The sequence below is a fragment of the Pipistrellus hanaki genome (genome assembly GCF_964339955.1).
Source record: "Pipistrellus hanaki genome assembly, chromosome: 15".
NCBI lineage: Eukaryota > Metazoa > Chordata > Mammalia > Chiroptera > Vespertilionidae > Pipistrellus > Pipistrellus hanaki.
The window spans coordinates 44,395,820-44,415,690 of record NC_140517.1 but is presented as its reverse complement, the minus strand read 5'-3'; the positions used below and the strand labels follow the sequence as shown (position 1 = coordinate 44,415,690).

Below are 19,871 nucleotides of genomic sequence, written 5' to 3'. Positions count from 1 at the left end.
GTTTGCTAAAAACAAGTATTTTTCAAATGCTTAGTAATTGGTTGCCCTAGCCCAGTGGTCGGCAAACTCATTAGTCAACAAAGCCAAATATCAATAGTACAATGATTGAAATTTCTTCGGAGAGCCAAATTTTTAAACTTAAACTTCTTCTAACACCACTTCTTCCAAATAGACTCGCCCAGGCCATGGTATTTTGTGGAAGAGCCACACTCAATGGGCCAAAGAGCCACATGTAGCTCGCAAGCTACAGTTTGCAGACCACAGCCCTAGCCGGTTTGGCTCAGTGGATACAGTGTCGATCTGCAGAACCGAAGTTCCTGCATTTGATTCCAGTCAGGGGCATACACAGGCTCGATCCCTGGCCTTGGTCAGGGTGCATTCGGAAGGCAGCCAAGCCATGTCTCTCTCTTACATCAGATGTTTTTCTCTCTCCCTTCCATTCTCTCTCTCTCTAAAAAAAAAAATCAGTGAGAAAGAAGTAGTTGGTTAAATCTAGGAGGATATATGGGCATGTCGATATATTGTTTTTGTCATCACCCCCTTTAACAGATGAGGAAACTGAGGCGTAGCTACAATAGAATAAGTAACTTGCCCAATAACACAGAGCTAATGAGGCTGCAGAACTAGCCTGGCATCCAAGCAGACTGACCCCAGTGGACTGATTGTTCACAGCTCTGCTGAATTTTCTCACTAACAAAACAATGCTTATCACTGGGTGGCAGGATTAAGGCTCCTTTTTACTTTCTTCTTTATATCTTTCAAGAAGAAAAGTATGGCAATAATACAGCAATTTCCATTTTGTAAAAAAGACACGCGTTTTTTTCTTAAATGGCTTAAGGGGTTTCTTGCTTATATTATTTAAATGCTGCATAAGTCCTTCCCTTCAAAGATTACTGAAGCTAAAGCTTCCTTTCCCCAAATCCAGGAAATATGAAGTAGCGATATTCAGATTAGAACGATATTGTTGGCCTTCCATAACTGCTGCCAAGAAGGCAGTTGAAAGGCTAGCTGTGTGTGGGCACGGACGGCTCCTCCGGCTCTGCCTCTCCCAGCGAGGACGGAATGAAAATCATGCTTATCAAGAGCTTAGGACGAGGCCTCCTAAATGTTAATTATCTTCATCATTATTGTTGTTAAAACAGCTACTAGCACATTCCTTCCGTCCGATGATGTACATCTCAGCCCATTTTTCCAAACGAGGCTAACTGATTATTAATCCCTACACTCACTGTGCTGCCCACAGCCCTTTCCCCGGAGCTGTTATCACCAAGATGGGGGCCATTTAGGACCAGGGGGCTTCTTAGAATCAAGAATTGCTGTATTTAGTTCAATTCAGGTTAGGTATTTCCACTTCATTTCCCCCCTTCTAGACCTAGTGATATTAAAACACCAACAGCAAATATGTAACCCACATTTTTGAAGGCTCAGAAAAGTGTTTTGTTTTGTTTTTTAATATATTTTTTATTGATTTTTTACAGAGAGGAAGGGAGAGAGATAGAGCTAGAAACGTCGATGAGAGAGAATCATCGACCAGCTGCCTCCTGCACACCCCCTACCGGGGATGTGCCCGCAACCAAGGTACATGCCCTTGACCGGAATTGTACCTGGGACCTTTCAGTCCACAGGCCGACACTCTATCCACTGAGCCAAACTGGCTTCGGCTCAGAAAAGTTTTGAATTAAGAGTTGAGATCCTTCATTCCCTTCACGGTGAAGGAAGAATACGTGGAGAGCCCAGCCCAGGAAGTGAAATACCTCCTTATAGTTTAAGTTTCCACAAAAGCCTCTCTTGCTGCCATAGCCCCAATGCCGGCTCCTGACAACCACAACAGAAGAAAGAGTTTTTCTGCTGTGGCTTTTGAAACACAAAAAAAATAGATCACAAAACAGAAACACTGATTGTAGTTCCAGTTATCAGGAGCTCTGTACTACATACTCCAAAGGTCTTATTTCAACCAAACTGCAGCTTACGTGAAAAGATAAATTGTAAAAAAACAGAAACAAAACAAAAACACACACAAAACTTTTGGGAGGCCACCAAATTTAAACAGCCAAAGGTTTCTAGTCAAGAGTGAAAGAACGCAAACTGGGGTGGAATCACAAGGCCTAGCATCTCTGTTTGAAAAGGGGGACTGAACTCCTGATACCCGTCATCTTACATTTCAAACAAACAAACCACCTGAGAGCCAGGTTCTACACAAAAGAGCGATCTTATCTTTTTAGACCAGGATTCTCAAGTGTTAGTCTTCCACGTCTTCTTCCACCAGTCTCAGGCCTTTTGACTCTGCTGCATCAATTCCCATTCCTACTGACCCAATTGTTCTGCTCTGGTCATGTGACCACACAGAGACCTGAATGAGGTCCTGAAGAGCCAGGCCCCTGGGGACACATAAATGCAGAAAGGCTCAGACTCTCCCCCTCCCCTAAGGAGCTCAGCTCTGATGCCCACAACAGTCACCTTGCCATCTGTGTTTATTTGCTGGGGTTGCCATGACAAAATACCATACACTGGGTGGCTTGAACAACAGAAATTTATTTTCTCAAATTTCTAGAGGCTGGGAAGCCCAAAATCAAGCTGCTGGCCAATGTGGTTTCTGGTGAGAGTTGTTCTTATAAGGACACCAATTCTATCAGATCATGGCCCCACCCTTGTGACCTCATTTAACCCCAGTACAAGAGAAGAAATGTTATAGTAGAGGCATGTCAACCGTGGGAAACCTCCCAGCTGGTTTCACTCAGCGGTAGAGCATTAACCCCATGAACCCAGAGATTACTGGTTTGATTCCTGGTCAAGGTACATGTGCCCAGGTTGCTGGCTGGATCCCCAGAAAGGTGTCAGCTGATTGATGTGTTTCTCTCTCATAGATGTTTCTATGTATCTCTATCCCTCTTCCTTCTTCTCTCTCTAAAATCAATAAAAAGATTTATTTATTTTTTTTAAACAGTGAGGGATTTGTCAGGTGAGATGGGAAACTACATGTAAGGCAGTAAGAACAGTGATGAGCAAAGACAGGGAGGCATGAAGCTGAAAGTATGAAGAAAGATGAGGTCTGCCCTGGCTGGGTGGCTCAGTCAGTTGGAACGTCCTGTACACCAAAAGGATGTGGGTTCGATTTCCAGTCAGGGCATATACAGATTTCAGGTTCAATCCCCCGGTCAGGGCACGTGCGGGAGGGCAACTAACCAATGTTTTGTCTCTCAAACTGATGTCCCCCTCTCCCCCGCCTTTCTCTCACTCTAAATATCAGTAAAAATGTATGTTTGGGTGAGGATTACAAAAGAAAGATGAGGCTTGAAAGGCCAGCCAGGACTGGGAGCATTCTCCCAGATTTGGCTCATCTGCCCACCACGCTGATTTATACCCCTGCATACTCTCAGTTCTAACCCAATGGTCTAGGTAAACCCATGCCGACAATATGGGAAACTGGGTATATATCCAGAGAAACGAAGGGCAGAATGGAGGAAGATTTGCAAAAAGGCAGCTAGATCAAGGGCATTCAAGTCCTCAAAGGTCAAGACTGTCTTCCACACAATGGCCAGCGATTTTATTTAAACAAAGGCCAAATACTGTCCCTCCATTGGCCTCTTCTTAAAAGCCAAGGTTTTACCAAGAATGTTCTAGTCTCAGGAATTTTGCACTCACTGCTCTGTTCTCGGTCTGGAAAGTTCTTTCCCAGGAAATGGCATGGTTCCCTCTCTCATTTCCTTCAGGCTTCCAGCTCTCTTATCTAAAACTTCAACACCCGGACATTCTGCATCCACTATCCTGCTTCACTTATTCCTCCGGAACAGTGATCACTGAGATTTTTCCTTTTTGTTTTATTAATCCTCACCATAGGGTATTTTTTCCATTGCTTTTTAGAGAGAACAGAAGGGGGTGGGAGAGAGAGAGAGAGAGAGAAACACCAATGTGAGAAGATACATCGATTGGTTGCCTCCTGCACGTGCCCGATCGAGGATCAAATCTGCAACCTAGATATGTGACCTTAACTAGGAATCGAACCTGTGACCCTTTGGTGCACGGGTTGCCACTCTAATCACTGAACAACACTGACCAGGGCATCTACTGAGATTCTTTCTATTTGACTTGACACTTAATATCTATGTGCTGAATAAATGACAGTATCCTCATGGTTCCAGGCCCTCCAGCCCTCTGCTCTCTGGAACTAGGCAGAGAAATAAATGCACAAAGGACTACTTATCTAAAGAGGGAGGTAAAATGGAGTTAGCTCTGTGGAAAAAAAAAACATTCCCAAGCCTTTATCACAGGCTGAGCAAGCATGGAGAAGATCTAAAACAACAGGAAACAGAGATCTCTGACAGTAAGGAGTGACCTGTCTAAACAGAGACTCAAAACCAACCCGCGAGATAATCAGAGGACAAGCAAGGTAGTAATACTGAAAATTTCACCTGGCAATAACAAGCTCCCTCCGTTTTCCGAGTGTTTACTATGTGCCCGCATAAGCGGGCCCATGGTCTCATTCACTCACAGTGCTATACGGTGGCATCACAGTGGCTGTGTTTTACAGAGGAAAGCAGTTTGGCTGAGAGCAGCAGCAGAGCTGGGGTTTTAAAAGGAAGGTCACGGTTTCAGAGTCCATGCTTGACCCACCCTGCTCTAGGCCCGCAGGAACTCAGGGAGGGACTGTGAGTCACTCTCCCACAGGGAGAAGCCTGGGCTGGACCTTGGAGAGCTCAGGCCTCTGCACAGGGGAGGGGGACAAAGCCCAGTGGCCAGGAGGGCTTGGCAGATGGGGGCTCCGGCAAGTTGAGAGGCCTAACTAGAATGGCAGATGCACCTGAGACAGTGCCAATGACAGCAAATGCTAACCGATCACTTACAACCTGAGTACTATCATAAGGTCTCTAACATACTGACTCATCTCAATGGCTCAGAGCACTATCTTTATTTTCATTTTACAGTCAAGGAAACTGAGTCACGGAGAGGTCACACATTGGTTCAGAAGCAGCAGAGTGAAGATCTGAACCCAGGCAGTTTGGCTCCAGGTTCATCCCGAACATATTAAGTGGCGAGAAAATAGGGTGGCAGGCCACCAAACATATGTAATATGTACGTGCACAGGTGCACGGCTCCATGGGCACGGGCAAAAGTCCTCGCTCGGCGGCGTCTGAGGCCCGCCCCACGTTACCAATAGCACTTGCACTCTGTACTCTCCCCACCTCCACTCCTGCTTTCATCTGCCCTGATGTGTTTGTGCCTGGCTGTCTCCCAAAGGCCTCCGAGCTAATGGCGAGCATTTTTCCCTAAAGATGTTACCCTCAATTAGTGGTGAAATCTAAATCTGCCACGCAGAAAGCACTCTGCTCGCTTACCCAGGCAAATGAGCTACACCAGAAGGAAGGTCACAGCTCTAAGTGTTCTGTCAGAGGCCGTTTTTACGGAGGGCTTCCATTTGCAGAGGAGCCAGGGCCACCTCTGACCCGCAAACAATGCAGACAAGCTGATCCACAGCCCCAGCCCAAGTCATGGCTGCAGGGCTTTGAGATCACCTCAGAGATACAGGAGCCTGCTTCTGGTCTCTTTTCCTTCCCCTCCAAATGCCCACAGGGCTCAACCTTTCCTTTGGAAGTCTCACTGATGGGGGTCAATAACACCACCAACTTATCTGTGCTGCCAATGGCAAAAGTTAATCAGAGAGCAATGCCCTTTGGTGGCTGGCCCAGTAAAAACCATGGAGTTATCAAGATCTGTGCTAACCACAGGCTCAACCTGAAACCACAGGGAGAGCCCGGGAAAAGCAAAGAGCTTCACCGCGAGGTCCTGGAAGGACTCACGATCATTCCAGCCAGGCATGCTTTACCAATGGGAAAAACCCAGCTGCTCAAAACATGGGCGAGACAGCTCGGTGGACCCACCCCTTGCCAAGAGCCCCCTTATCTAAAGATAGCAAATACAAAGCCACAAATAGCTAGCAGAGATCCCCTTACTGCTTTAGCTCTCAGCCTCGTACATTATTGCGCCTCAGGGACTGATATGTGCCTCAAGACATCATGTTCAACATGCTAAAATTAATTATTAAGTCTGGCCTGTGTGGTTCAGTGGTTGAGCATGGACCCATGAACCAAGAGGTCCCTGGTTCCATTCCTGGTCAGGGCACATGCCTGAGTTCTAGGCTCAAGCCATCCCGAGTAGGGAGCATGCAGGGATAGCTGATCGATGTTTCTTTTTCATTAATATTTCTTTCTCATTGATGTTTCTCTCTCTCTAAAATCAATAAAAATGTATTAAAAACTAATTATTAAAAACTGTCTCATTCCGCCGAAACCGGTTTGGCTCAGTGGATAGGGCGTTGGCCTGCGGACTGAAGGTCCCGGGTTCAATTCTGGTCAAGGGCATGTACCTTGGTTGCAGCACATCCCCAGTAGGGGGCGTGCAAGAGGTAGCTGGTAGATGACTCTCTCTCATCGATGTTTCTCTCTCTCTCCCTCCTTACCTCTCAGTAAAAAATCAATAAAATATATATATTTTTAAAAACTGTCTCATTCCACTCTGCCTGGGTGGCTCAGTAGGTTGGAGAGGGATAGTCAGAAACATTGATGAGAGAGAATCATCAATCAGCTGCCTCCTGCACACCTCCTACTGGGGATGTGCCTGCAACCAAGGTACATGCCCTTGACTGGAATCAAACCTGGGACCTTTCAGTTCACAGGCCGATGCTCTATCCACTGAGCCAATCCAGCCAGAGCCTGACTTTTATTTTGAGTCTAGGCCAGCTGTCTTGTAAACCGAGGTATGTGCCCTTGACTGGAATCAAACTGGGACCCTTTTAGTCCGAGGACCGACATTCTATCCACTGAGGCAAACCGGCTAGGGCCATTTCCCTCTTATAACTGGCAATTAATGTGCTGGCTGATATTCTGAAACCATGTAACTATCAAGTTCCCTGGAAGCCATTTCATAGTGTGTTTTTTGTTTTGTTTTGTTTTTTTACTTTTTAAAAAGCAACTACTGAGGCATAATTTTTATAAAATAAAAGAATTTAAATAAGAATATAATTTAATAATTTTGAAATATGAATATAGAAGTGAAATCATCACAACCAAGATACAAAACATTTCCATCACCCCAAAAAGGTTTTCCATGCCCCTTTGTAATCCATTCTTACACTCCTAGCTCCTAGGCTGATCTGCCTGCTGCCACTATAGATTAGTTTGCATTTTCCAGAGTTGGGTATAACTGGAATCATAACTTGTAGTCTTTTGTATCTGGCTTCTATCACACACAGCTTCTAATGATTTGAGGTTCAAACATGGTGCTGCATGTAGCAGGAATGTATTTCTCTTGGCCCCGGAGTAGTATTCCAGTGGGTGAATGGGCCAGCTCACTTACTAACTGTGGGTGGGTGGTTTCCAGTTTGGGATTTCATGAACAAAGCTGCTGAAAACAGCTGAACATGCCTTCATTTCTTTTGGACTAATACCTATGAGTGGAATAGTAAGAGAGTGTTTAACCTTTAATAAACTCTATCAGAGAGATTCCCAAGGTCAGTTCATCTATCCTTTCATATTCCCAGCAGCAGCAGGTGAGGTTCTAACTGCCCCAGATTGTCACTTGGTCCTCCCTGTCAGTCATTTCATTCCCCAGTGACTTTATTTTAATTTCATTTTTAATATGTTTTTTAAAAACATTTTTATTGATTTCAGAGAGGAAGGGAAGGGGGGAGGGAGGGAAAGAGAGAGAAAAAAGGAGAAAGAGAGAGAAGGAGAGGGAGAGAGAGGGAATGAGGGAGAGAGGGAGAGAGAGAAACATCAATGATGAGAGAGAAACATTGATCGGCTGCCTCCTGCATGCTCCCTACTAGGGATTGAGCCTGAAACCTGGGCATGTGCCCTTGACTGGAATCGAACCCAGGACCCTTCAGTCCACAGGCCAATGCTCTATCCACTGAGCCAAACTAGCTAGGGCTTTAATATGTTTTTATTGATTTCAGAGAGAGGAAGGGACAGGGAGAGAGAGAAAGACAGAAACATTAATGATGAGAATCACTGATTGGCTGCCTCCTGCACACCTCCATCAGGGACCAAGCCCGAAACCAGCACATGTGCCCTGACCTGGAATTGAACCATGACTTCCTGGTTCATAGGCTGATGCTCAACCACTGACCCACACTGGCCAGGCCCCAGTGATTTTAAAATCCAGTAATGTTTTTTGGGTTTTTTTTGCCTGAATTTGTTATGCATTTGTATGATTATGTCTATCTCCACCATCTCTGGACCTTATGGGGGCAAACTTTAGTTCAACACAGTGCCTAGCATATAGTAGATGCTTAATATACGTATTCAATAAATATCTGTAGAATGAATAAAATCTATTCCTCCTCCAATAAGATGGTAAGCTAAATATTTTTAGACCTAATAAGTGACTAGTCAGGAAGTTTCTGTGCATTACCCTGCCTTTTCCCACTCACCCAGAGATGAGAGTCAGACGTGACCTGATTCTGCTGCCCCTCCAGAAAGGCAAGTAAAAAAGGCCCCTCTGGCAGTCATTACACAGGCCGCTAAGTGCAGGCACCGAAACCCCCAGACAGGGCTGTGTGGCGCAATCTATGCCCTCCAGCCAAGGGCTTTAAAAACAGTAAATGCCAGCTGTAACACTGTGCCCGGGCAGGCGCTGCGATGCCCGAAGACTGAGCCCTGGTCCTGTCACCAGGCTTCGGGAAGGTTCCCCTGAGAGACTGGGGAGAGAACGTTAAGCGCGGCCACATCCTCTCCAGCCAGGCTCACCCGCACTTTGATGACACCGAGGCCCTCCCTGCAGTGATGTACCCCGATCCCTTCCCCAGGGCCAGCTTCCCGCCACATCTGGTGTCTTAGAGCAACAAAATCTCCAGTGAAATGAGAGCACTTATGTGCCTGGGCCATAGCAAGCACACAATAAACGTGTCAGAAATAGAAAATAGCGTCAACATGAGGAAGGCCATCTTTGGCATTATTATTTTAATCAGCGCTGGGCTTCCTTGACTACAGGGAATATTCCGTCCCACAGGGACTGACTGGAATTAATGCACTAACAAAACTGCGGTCTACAGCTATTTCTATGATATGGACTGAATCCACTATAAGTTGAGATGGAAAAGGAGGGGCCTCATGCCCAAATGAAACCGCTTCTGCCTGGGAACAACTGCTTCCTCCGGCCTCGGCAGCACTTGCTGGAGGTGCGGGGACTGGCCACCACTCGGTAAGCAAAGCCGTTAAGAAAAGGACTGCACCTCTTGCCCTGCCTCCTCCCCCTGCTAACAGAAGAAGGTTGGTTTTTGTTTTGTTTTGTTTGTTTTAAATCACAGAAAGAGGGAGAGGAGGTTCGGTCTCACAGTTATTCAAAGGCCTCGCTCCTAGGGAAGGCTGTTTTTAGTTCAATGACTGACAAGTGAGGCCTGGGCTGGGGAATACATGCGGCAGAGCCCAGAGGAGCGGGCACTAGCCCTCCTGGGACGGGAGGGTGACCCTGGAAGCCGCCTCAGGGTTCCTCCCCTGGTGGACAAGAATGTTTTCCCCAACCGTGGGAAAAAAGCCTGCCCTCCAAGTTGGTCCAGAGACCTGGGATTTGAATCCTTAGTTTTGTGACCACGGTGAGGTGGGAAGACAGTGTACTTATCCTGAGAAATTCTTCTCAGGACTGAGCCAGCTCGAAAAGTAAGCACTCCCCCCAACTCTAGTGGAGAAAAACTGGGCCGAACTGGATATTCCTACTTCCTGCCTCGCACAGAGAGCTTAGATCACCGGGGCCGCCACTCCCTCAGGACAGCCGGCTATAGGAGGGACAGTGACTCCATGGCCCCGACCGCTTCTCCATGTGGGTGCGAACGGGAAGAAAAAGCCTCTGGCCAGAAATGTAGTCCATGTGGTCCCCGGTGAGTCCGGAGCAGCTGCAGTTGCTCCATGCCCTTTTCCCGCCGCCCATGGAACTAGAGCCGCCAGAGGACAATCTCACACCGATTAGCACGGTGGGCGTGAGGCTGGACCTGGGCTGGGCTAAAAGCATCTGCCAATCCATCGGGAAGCTGTCCTACCCACTGGCCATTTCTGGAACACATTCCAGTTTAGGAAATACGAAACAAGGATAAATAAATGGTCCAAAAGCTCAGGGAAAAGGACAGGTGCAACCCAGAGGCCGCCTTCAGCCACAGGTGTGGGCTAACCCCAGAACGCGGAGAGCCCTCCGAAGCGGAGTCCTGGCGAGAGCGCACAGGAGCGCGGACTTCCAGACAGCAAGGCAGAGGGCCTGTCCTTGCCCCTGTTTAGGAGGAGCGAGCCGCTGGCTCACAAACTATGGGGGGGCATGGCGGTCACAGAGCCCTGCCACGGGCCACCCTGGACCTAGGAGTTGCCTACAAACCAAGTTTCTCTCCCTCTGACACCCAATTCTGTCCTCTTCTCAGATCAAACGTTAGAATGCAGCTGACTGAGAGATGAGATTTAAAAATGGTGCCCAAGGTACAGTGTTAAGTCAAACAGAAAATAAGCTGCAGGACAGTATGTATACAATTTCATGTTTTTAAACATTTTTGGGGTGGTGATGGTAATATTTTATCAGAAAAAAATATTACAATTGTTACTGCATATTATGTCGGGAGATTGGGATGATAAGGGACTTCCATTTTCTGTTATATACCTATAAAACATCTATGGATATTTATCGTGTTTCAATTTTTAATAGTGAGCGTATATACTGCTCTTATAATTAGAAAAAATACTTGTAATGTGATGGAATGGTTCAAGTTGTTCAAATCATAATGGTCATGCCATTCCCTCTCCACCACAAGGTTTTGGTTGTTTGGTTTTCTACGTGCCGCTTGCTGGCTGTGACACTGATAGGAAGAGGCAGGGGGGTACAATGCAGGCCCTGGGGCACTAAGGAGAGGGGTGGGTTTCTTTCCCACCACCCCCTGCAGGAGTGTAAACCCCAAGCACTGCTTTTTATATTTTATTGTTTTTTTACAGAGAGGAAGAGAGAGGGACAGAGTTAGAAACATCGATGAGAGAGGAACATCGATCAGCTGCCTCTTGCACCCCCCTCCCCACTGGGTCAATCGTCCCAGCCCTTTGCTCAGACAGGAGCCAACTGACTAAGTGGCTGTGGGTGGTGTCAGAAGGGGCTGTGGTGATGGAGAGGTAGAGACAACACACACACAAAGGGACATTTTAAAATACAACTGTCTGGACTCTTATTTATTTATTTTTTTTAAAAAGGGCAGACAGAACTGCTCTGGACTATAAGAGATGAAGAGGCAATAGCCAAACACACTGTAAATATTGATTGGCTCCTAGAACAAAAAAATGCAGCTATAGCTGAAACCGGTTTGGCTCAGTGGATAGAGTGTCGGCCTGCGGGCTCAAGGGTCCCAGGTTTGATTCCGGTCAAGGGCATGTGCATTGGCTGCAGGCACATCCCCAGTGGGGGGTGTGCAGGAGGCAGCTGGTCGATGTCTTCTCTCATCAATGTTTCCAGCTTTCTATCCCTCCCTTCCTCTCTGTAAAAAAAATCAATATTTTTTTAAAAATGCAGCTATAAGAGACAGTTTTAAGACAAATGAGTAAATTTAAATACATTATTTATATAAAACTAGTGGCCTGGTGCATAAAATTTGTGCATGGGGGGAGGAGGGGTTGTCTCTCAGCCTGGCCTGCATCTTCTCCAATCTTGGACTGTGCGGGGGGACATCCCTCTCGCAATCTGGGACAGCTGGCTCCTGACTGCTCACCTGTCTACAGCCTGGTCGCTCCCAACTGCCCCCCACTGCCAACTTGCTGCCCCCAGCCCCTCTCCCCGATGGCCTGATCACCCCCAACTACCCCCCCCCCCCCCCCCGGCCTAATTTTCCCTAACCGCGTCTGCCTCGGGCCTGCCACCATGCTTTGTCTGGAAGGACTTCTGAAGGAGGCACTCACAAAAGGCTCCTCCTGAGAAAGGCAAACTCCCAGATAGGAAAACCAAACTAGTAAGTACAGAGGAGTTACAGTTAGAACTATGGTGATCACAGTCTCAGGCAAGAACCACAAATGGATTCTAAAACGAGTGGGTGAAAGTGTTAGGAGAAAGCACCTCCCCACAAAACACTTATTCATTACAAACAGGCAAAGAGAAGCGTGGCAGGCACCACCACCTCAATCAGGGAATCAAAGCAGACATCTCCAGTGACGGGGCATGCTGACATCACTGGCCCCGGGGTGTGATGCAGTGAGAAGACACAGCACTGCTTCCCTGCTATTTCCGCCAAAAGCACAGCCCTGAATCTAATCAAGAGGAAACATCAACAAAACTAAACTAAAAAACCCCACGTTGAGGAACATCCTACAAAATAACTGATCTGTACTCTTTAAAACTACCAAGGCCATTAAAAACAGATAGACTAAATGGTTTTAGATTAAAGAAGACTTAAGAGACTTGACAATTATATGTAATCTCTCACACAAAAAAAAATTATCTTTTACTATAAAGGACATTTTAATGGAACTAATGAAATGAAAATTTCTATAGATTAGATAGGTTAGTACTGCATCAGTGTTAATGTCCTAGTTTTTAAAATTTCATGGTGCTGTAAGAGAATGTTTTTTAGGAAATACCCACTGAAGTATTTAAGAGTAAAGCTGCATCATATCTGTAACAAATATTTCAGAAAAAAGATACAAATATATAGAGAAAGAATGATACCGGGAATATGGTAAAATGTTAATGTTTATGGAATTTTTAGTTACTTTCAAATTGTTACAACTTACAATTTTCCTAGAAATCTGAAATAAGTTAAAAAATAAAGGGAAAAAGAGCCCACCCCCTCCTTCCAATGCCACAAACCATCTCTCTGAAACATTGGTGCAACTAGAGAGAATGTAAGCACAGAATGGCTTTGTGCAGATTTCCTCCTGGCCCCAGGGAGAGGTGCCAGGAAGAAACAGATACAGAACCAGTGTCCAGCCCTGACCAGTACGGCTCAGGTGGCTGGAGCGCTGTTCCATGACCCGGAAAGTCGAGGCTTTGATTACCCATCACGGTACATACCTGGGTTGTGGTTTGATCCTCGGTCAGGGCCAGTACAGGAGGCAACCGATCAATGTTCTTCTGTCACATTGATGCTTTCTCTCCCTCCCTCTCTCTAAAACCTATAAACATATCCCCTGGTGAGGATTACAAAACAAAAACAAAACCATGGACACTCGGAAAAAGCCTTGGTTACAGAATGGACTAAACAAAGCTGCAGATCTGCTGTGATGATGCAGAGTGCTTGCTGTTTCAACCCTAACCCTGGTGTGCTGCAGAGAAAACCCTGGAAATAACGACCAGTCTTTAGCGGGCTTTAATGTGAAACCTACATTCCCTGATTCTGCACATCCTGAGGAAATATTAAAACCAGTCACCCAACTTAATATGCTGCTGCTTAATGATCAGCAGAGCCTGGCAGGGAGGCCACACCACACACTTAATATCACTACAGACAGCACCGGAACCAGGAGGAACACAGACGGAGACCATAATCCTCACCCTGGTTTCAAATCAGTTTAAGCCTATATTCTTGAGCTCAACTACTAATGCTCAAAAATTCCTGTAATCCTGGGCCTACTATACCTCCTTCTCCCCAAGCTCACCAGCACTGAGAAGAACAAGGGAAACAACATGGAAGTAGAAGCTCCAGGGGTTTCAAAAGAGAGGCCAAGAGACATGTGATAGGAATCCACATGCATGAGATGAATGTTTTAACCCAGGTAAAATCGTGTCACTTCAAGAACAAAGAAGAAAAAATGTACGACAGTGGCTTTCACATAACACCAAGTTGTCAGTGGAGTTGAAATGTAGCTGCTTGACTAGAAGATACCCAAGCTGTGTGTGTTATTGTTTTTATCTCCGTTAAAAAAATTTTTTTTAATCTCTCAAAACATGAATGGCAGGCACTGTTACAACTAGTCATTCATTTTATTAAACCAAAATGTACTATCATTTGTGCCTAGCCCAGTACTGAGGTCACAATGAAGAAGCTGACGGGCAGACAGGCTGCATGCTGTGACAGGAGCTGGGGACACAGAAGACACTCGGTCGGCCACGGCAGCAGCTGAGAACGGACTCGTCCCGGCTCTGAGAGAGCGGCTGGAGCCGGCACACAGCTCACACTATGGAGATGGAGGGAGGAACCGACAGCGCTGGGACTGCTCAGCTCCTCCTCAGAACGCACCTCACACTAAGCGAGAGCTGACTGCAGCACCTCTGGATGGCTTAGCCCTCTGGAAAGCATCTTGTGTAGACAGAGGAAGGGGTCATTGGCTGTGAGGTCACACACTTACCTGTGGCTTCAATGTACTCGATGCATCTCTCAATAAAAACAGGAATGGGCTTCTCTGGAGTCACGACGGTGGTTAAGGGGACCCCAAAATAGTTGCTCTCCCAGGTTGCCTTTGTGATGGACGGCCGGGGTTTGGGCTTTGGTTTCTGTCCAAGAAAGAGAAGAGAAAGCAGAAAAATAAAGTGAGTCTCATCGTGCACCTACACATCAGGAAGGCTTCCAGGGAGAAGTCACAGCGGTGCAGAAACTGCTGGAAAGGCTCCAAGCAGGAGAGAGAGACCCACTTGTTCATCTCACTAATTCTGCATTTTCTAGCCTCCAAATAGCACACAAGCTGCCAGCAAGCTGCCTCATAATCACACCTTGAGCAAGAGACTGCATCGTCAGAACAAAGGTGTTTATAAGAAGCAGGCCATGTTTATTTAATAACAACGAGATGACTATCCGCGGCCTTTATCAGGGGTGCACTGGCATAAACAGGAAGTTTTCCAAACATCCCGAATGGTAATAGATGTTATACACTCAACAATGACTAAACTCTTAAAAAGATAAAAGATGGAATTGAAAACTATTAACTTACCCTCTGCAGAACAGGGATAAGACATGTATTCGGCTAAGGCTAACAGCCCCCAGTGAGAATTCCCTTAGATCGTCACCTGCTATCAACGTTTTCTGCCTTTGAAAAGGGCAAAACTAACTCATCAAAGGTGATAAGTAAGATAACTGTCTTTTCTTTCTCAGCATCACCTTCCTCACACAGGAGGAACAGCAGCTGCAACTACTTGAGAGCTTACTGTGTACCAACCAAGTTCCAACCATTATTCCTTTTAAACCTCATGACATTCCATTTTATCAAGGAAAAATGTCACATGCCTAAATGACACAACTAGTAAGTGACAGTGCTAGGATTCGAACCCAGGAGAGTCTGTCTCAAAAGATTCTGTCAGTAGGTCTTCATTACTGTTAGGAGTTACCCAGATTGTAGTGTATCTTTAATCATTTATCCAACCATACAGTCATCGTCTGCCTAGCCCAAGAACTTTTGGGGGGAAAATGCAATGGACCCACTGGTCAAGAGCGCAGGTTTTGCAGTTTAGACAGACTTGGGTAGTAACTGAATTTTTCTAGGACTCAGCTTCATCTGTAGAATGGGGTTCCTAACACCCAAGCCCACCTGTCTGCTGTGAATCTGAAGTGAAATAATTCATATGAAGAACTTAAGCCAGTGTCTGCTGCATAGTAAGAATTCAACTGATGGAGGCTAGATTTTCTAGCTAACTTAGATTGTTAGAAGACACCTCCTTGTCTTGTTCTAACATTGAAGGAGGGGCGAGTATAAGATTAAAATTTATTATCTAGGTACTAGTACTATGGTTAGAAGGTTTTATGGTGATTAGAAATAGCTTTCTTGCAGCTTCTCTTAAAAGTTCCATTTTAAAAATTCCTTAAGACCAACTAATTTGGAAGTCTCAGTTGTATTGAAGAACAGTGCTGCTATTGGTTTTGACAGGCAAATTCTGCCAAATTGGGATTGGTAGAAAGAATCACCGAAACCCAGAGTCTTCTTTGTACTAGTACATTCAGATTCTAGAGCTGATAGGCTAAACGGGATGGAGAGAACACTGCTCGGTTCCTTGTGATCTGGCTGCAAACAGGTATAATGACAGAAGCTCTCAGCCCGTCTTCCCTTCAGTAAGAACTCGCATTGGTGGGCGACTACTGTGTACCAGGTGCTAAGCCACTTCCCTTCCATCGTGTCATTCCACCCTCACGCCCATTTTGTGAGCAGGTTGCTGTCCCCGAGATGCTACGTCACTTAGCCAAAGTCACAGAACTTGTCTGTCAGGGTTCAAACCTAGGTCTATTAGATTCTAAGGCTTAAATTTTTTTTCTTCTTTTTCCCCCTTTTTAATTGATATTTTACAGAGAGGAAGGGAGAGAGATAGAGAGCTAGAAACGTCGATGAGAGAGAAACATCGACCAGCTGCCTCTTGCACACCCCCTACTGGGGATGTGCCCGCAACCAATGTACATGCCCTTGACCGGAATCGAACCTGGGACCTTTCAGTCCACAGACTGATGCTCTACCGCTGAGTCAAACCGGTTTCGGCAAGGCTTAAATTCTTTATGTTGCACTTCACATATGTAGAGTCTAGATTGGTTCGTTCATGTAAAGATACATCATAAGTCGTTAATTTGTTTTTCCTCATTTCTTTGTAAAAAGTGTGAAGTCAGGGCCTGCGTGCCTCGGCAGTCTATAAGGAGAGATATGACTGGCCTCAAAAGGGATGGGCACATTGCAGTTGGGAATGTGTGGCTTTTCTCTGGGACCTAAGGATCCATTCTCATCCCTCCATACGGAGTCAGTGAGCTGGTAGCAGGTTGCATGAAATACAGATTGGATGTCTTTCGCTTTGGGTTGTCACTTCAGGTAATGCCAGCCAGTAGCCTAGAAATGGGCTTGCTCCTTCTTTCATATATATTTTATCCTCAGCTGTTCTTTTTTCTTGCCACTGGTTTTCACAGGAAGTCCTCAAAGAATCTCAGACTAAACAGGAAGTGATCTGTTTTCTCTATAAAGGGAATCAAAAGGAATGAGAATGCGCAGGAGAAGGAAAGGGAACAGTTGACTCAGGTCTGGAAACTAGTGATTTTTATGTAGAGTCCCCTACTTTTAAGTTTATGGGTTGTGCAAATTTATAAGTAAATCTGCCCTCCTAAATTGGTCTTATTAACTTGGAAATGAATTGAATTGCTGGAGATACACCTGGGTCCATTTACCTTGATCCTACTTGGATACACACACACACACACACACACACACACACACACACACCCGCTTAGATGGTGTTTTAACAAAGGCCAAAATTTCAGTTATATTTCTGTGGTTTTAGGAAATTTCCCATATTTTGGATCATTGTTTTCCTTATGTGTGCTTCAAAATAAAGGGATTGAATGATTCTGGAGCAAATATATCAACAATATTTATGAACATGAACTTTGGAGAAAGGGAAGACTGGGCACTATGACAACTATTTCAAACAGCTATAGAATGATCTCATGGCAAGAGAACAGAGTTTACACCATTTCCAAGGGAGAGAGAGAAGGAATACACAGCAAGGCAATTTTGGCCAATATAAACAAAAAGTTAAAAAACAAGAAAACCCCAGCTGTTTAGAAAGGATGGGAACTGCTTGTAAGTATTCAAAGCAGAGACTGCAGCCTACCTGCCATACCCGTCAAGGAGACTCTGCCATCGGATGGAAGCTTTAGAATGAGACAATCGTCTCATAGACAGTCCCCTCACCTTGAAGGCTCGAGATCTCGTTTAGCACTTCAACTTACAAATACAGAAACAGAGTAAGCTTTAACAGCGTCAACTCCCCTTACCCAGTGACATGGATTTCTCTCCTCCCCTCCCTCATTTAAACGAACTCTGATTTATGGACTGTCACATACACCCTTGAAATAAATGAAGGCTCTGTAGGGTGTTACAAAATAAGGTAAAGAATTCTTGTGCAACTAATTCTAAACCCTCCTAGTAAGCAATTCAGAGTGCAGAGTGTGGTGCCTGCCAAGAGCTGGGCCAGACTGCTGATCCAGGCCCCACATCAGGTATCTGAGAGTCCTGGGCAATGGAAGCTGGGAATGCCGTCCTCCTGAGTGGCCTGCCAGATGTCGCGGTGCCCGGCCAGACATGTGCCACTCATAGGAGTCACGGGAGCCCTTTCCGCAGCGGGGCCTTGGAGAGGAGAAGTAACAGCACGCTGACATCCATCTTCTGTCGGGGTCACTCACTTAGCAGGCTGAATTGAAAAAAAGAGTCTAGCCAGAGGAAACCAAGCCCTGAGAATAATCTACACATCCGTGTCTCCAAGTTTAGAGTCCGACTGAGTCAGAACGAGAAAATAACAGTGATTAATTAGGAGTGGTCGTGTGTAGAACACTGTGCCAGGTGCTCGGCACAATTAACTGAACTTCACAACCAGCCTTCAAGTAAGGGCCGTTCGCCTCCTTTTCCAGACGTGAAAACAGGCCCAGAGAGACTCATCTCAGCGCGGAGACAGCCAGGATGCAGAGGCTAGTGATCGCCGAATGCCAAAGCCCCACGCTCTTTCCCTTACATGGGCTAGCTTCATGACGAAACGCCACTGACATAAACAAAGGACTGGGTCCATTTGAATCAACCTCTCCTCGTCTTTCTGGATAAATATTTTTTGGATGAATGACAGTCCATTGTTCTTTACTTCAGTTTCCTTAGGAACACTGTGCCTGATTCTTAGTCTTGATACTTATCAGGTGGCAAAGGAAATAGAAATGAGCCACTAGTTCATGGCAGTGTACTGCAGAGAAATGGGGATTGGAATTTGCCTCTGGCCTCTTGGCATTTCCGAAATGAGAAAAGAGCATTAGCAGGAAAGTCCCAACTTTGCCAGAGCATGGGACGTCTGTCACTTGCCCCTCCGTGTCCACAGGACAAGAAAAAGACTGGAATTCAAGCCCAGGAATAAAGAGGCTGGTGAAGGGTCCCTCCTATCAAACTACACAATACCTGGGCTCCGGAGCCTGATGTGCAGTAGGCACTTAATATATTTCCCGAACAAAACCAGCTTCCAAACGCACAGGGCTAATGTCTCTTGGTAGCTTTTCAAGTCTAGATGAGAATGGTCGCTGCGGGCTGCTCTCACTAGGAGGTGAAGAGGTGAGGCTCAGGTCTTGCTCACACAGACAGTACTGTATCACAGATGATCGATTCCCTGTATGACTCTGAGGGCACCAAACAGGGAGAGTACTTTATATACACACACGGCCACTTTCCTACTGGGCTAAGTTTCTAAAGGGCAAGAATCTTGGCATTTTTCTTTTTTAATGGATTATAGCCCAGGTCACATAGCAAACTAGCAGCAGAGCTAAACCTAGGACTAAAGTCACCTCTCGCCTTCAATGAACTTAAATCCAACTGGTAAGAGATGACATATACCCAGAGTAAGCAAAGCCGAGCTAGATATCAGATGAATAAGTACCCACTGCGCCACAAAGACGGCTCTCTCATGGTGCCAATGGAGAGGCCAGTCACCCTTCCTGGGTAAGAGTGTCTATCTTCTGTAGAAGCAGCAGGCACAGCTATGTAGTGATGCTAAGCAGTCAACCTCAAATATTCTCTCCTGGTCTCCATGTCAAATTAGTCATCTAGATTTTAGGGTCAGAAAATATGATCGCTAGAGTTGTACCCACCTAGCCCAGCCTTTTAAATGATTGGTAACATATCTAATAAAGGAAATAAAAATCAGAATCCAGGTTGTTGGATTCTCTCTCTCCCTCCCCCACCACCTCTCTTTAAAGGAGGGACAACAGATACAGAATATAGTCTGGAACAGGGACAGTGACCTCTGAGTGGGGACAATTCTCCCTTTCCCGAGTGAAACTGATATAAGCAAAGTCCTAGAGGGTCTCACACATGGTCGCATGGTTTGCCAAGTTGTGTGATGGCACACCCTGGACTAATTGTAGCTGGTATGACAGAAAAATTGAAAGATGCCATCACTGCCCAGCTGGCGTGGTTCAGTGGTTGAGTGTTGAC

The 19,871-nt window shown here is 45.8% G+C and overlaps 1 protein-coding gene across 1 annotated transcript in view; it reads right to left on the bottom strand.

The window, feature by feature from the left end:
- The window catches only part of ARHGAP35 (Rho GTPase activating protein 35), a 129,688-nt gene that overhangs the window by 45,389 nt on the left and 64,428 nt on the right, over nt 1-19,871 (bottom strand). Inside the window, exon 3 of the mRNA XM_084905771.1 lies at nt 14,292-14,436. Within this exon, the coding sequence (XP_084761897.1) occupies nt 14,292-14,436 (145 nt within the window). The remainder of the gene's footprint in view (nt 1-14,291; nt 14,437-19,871) is intronic.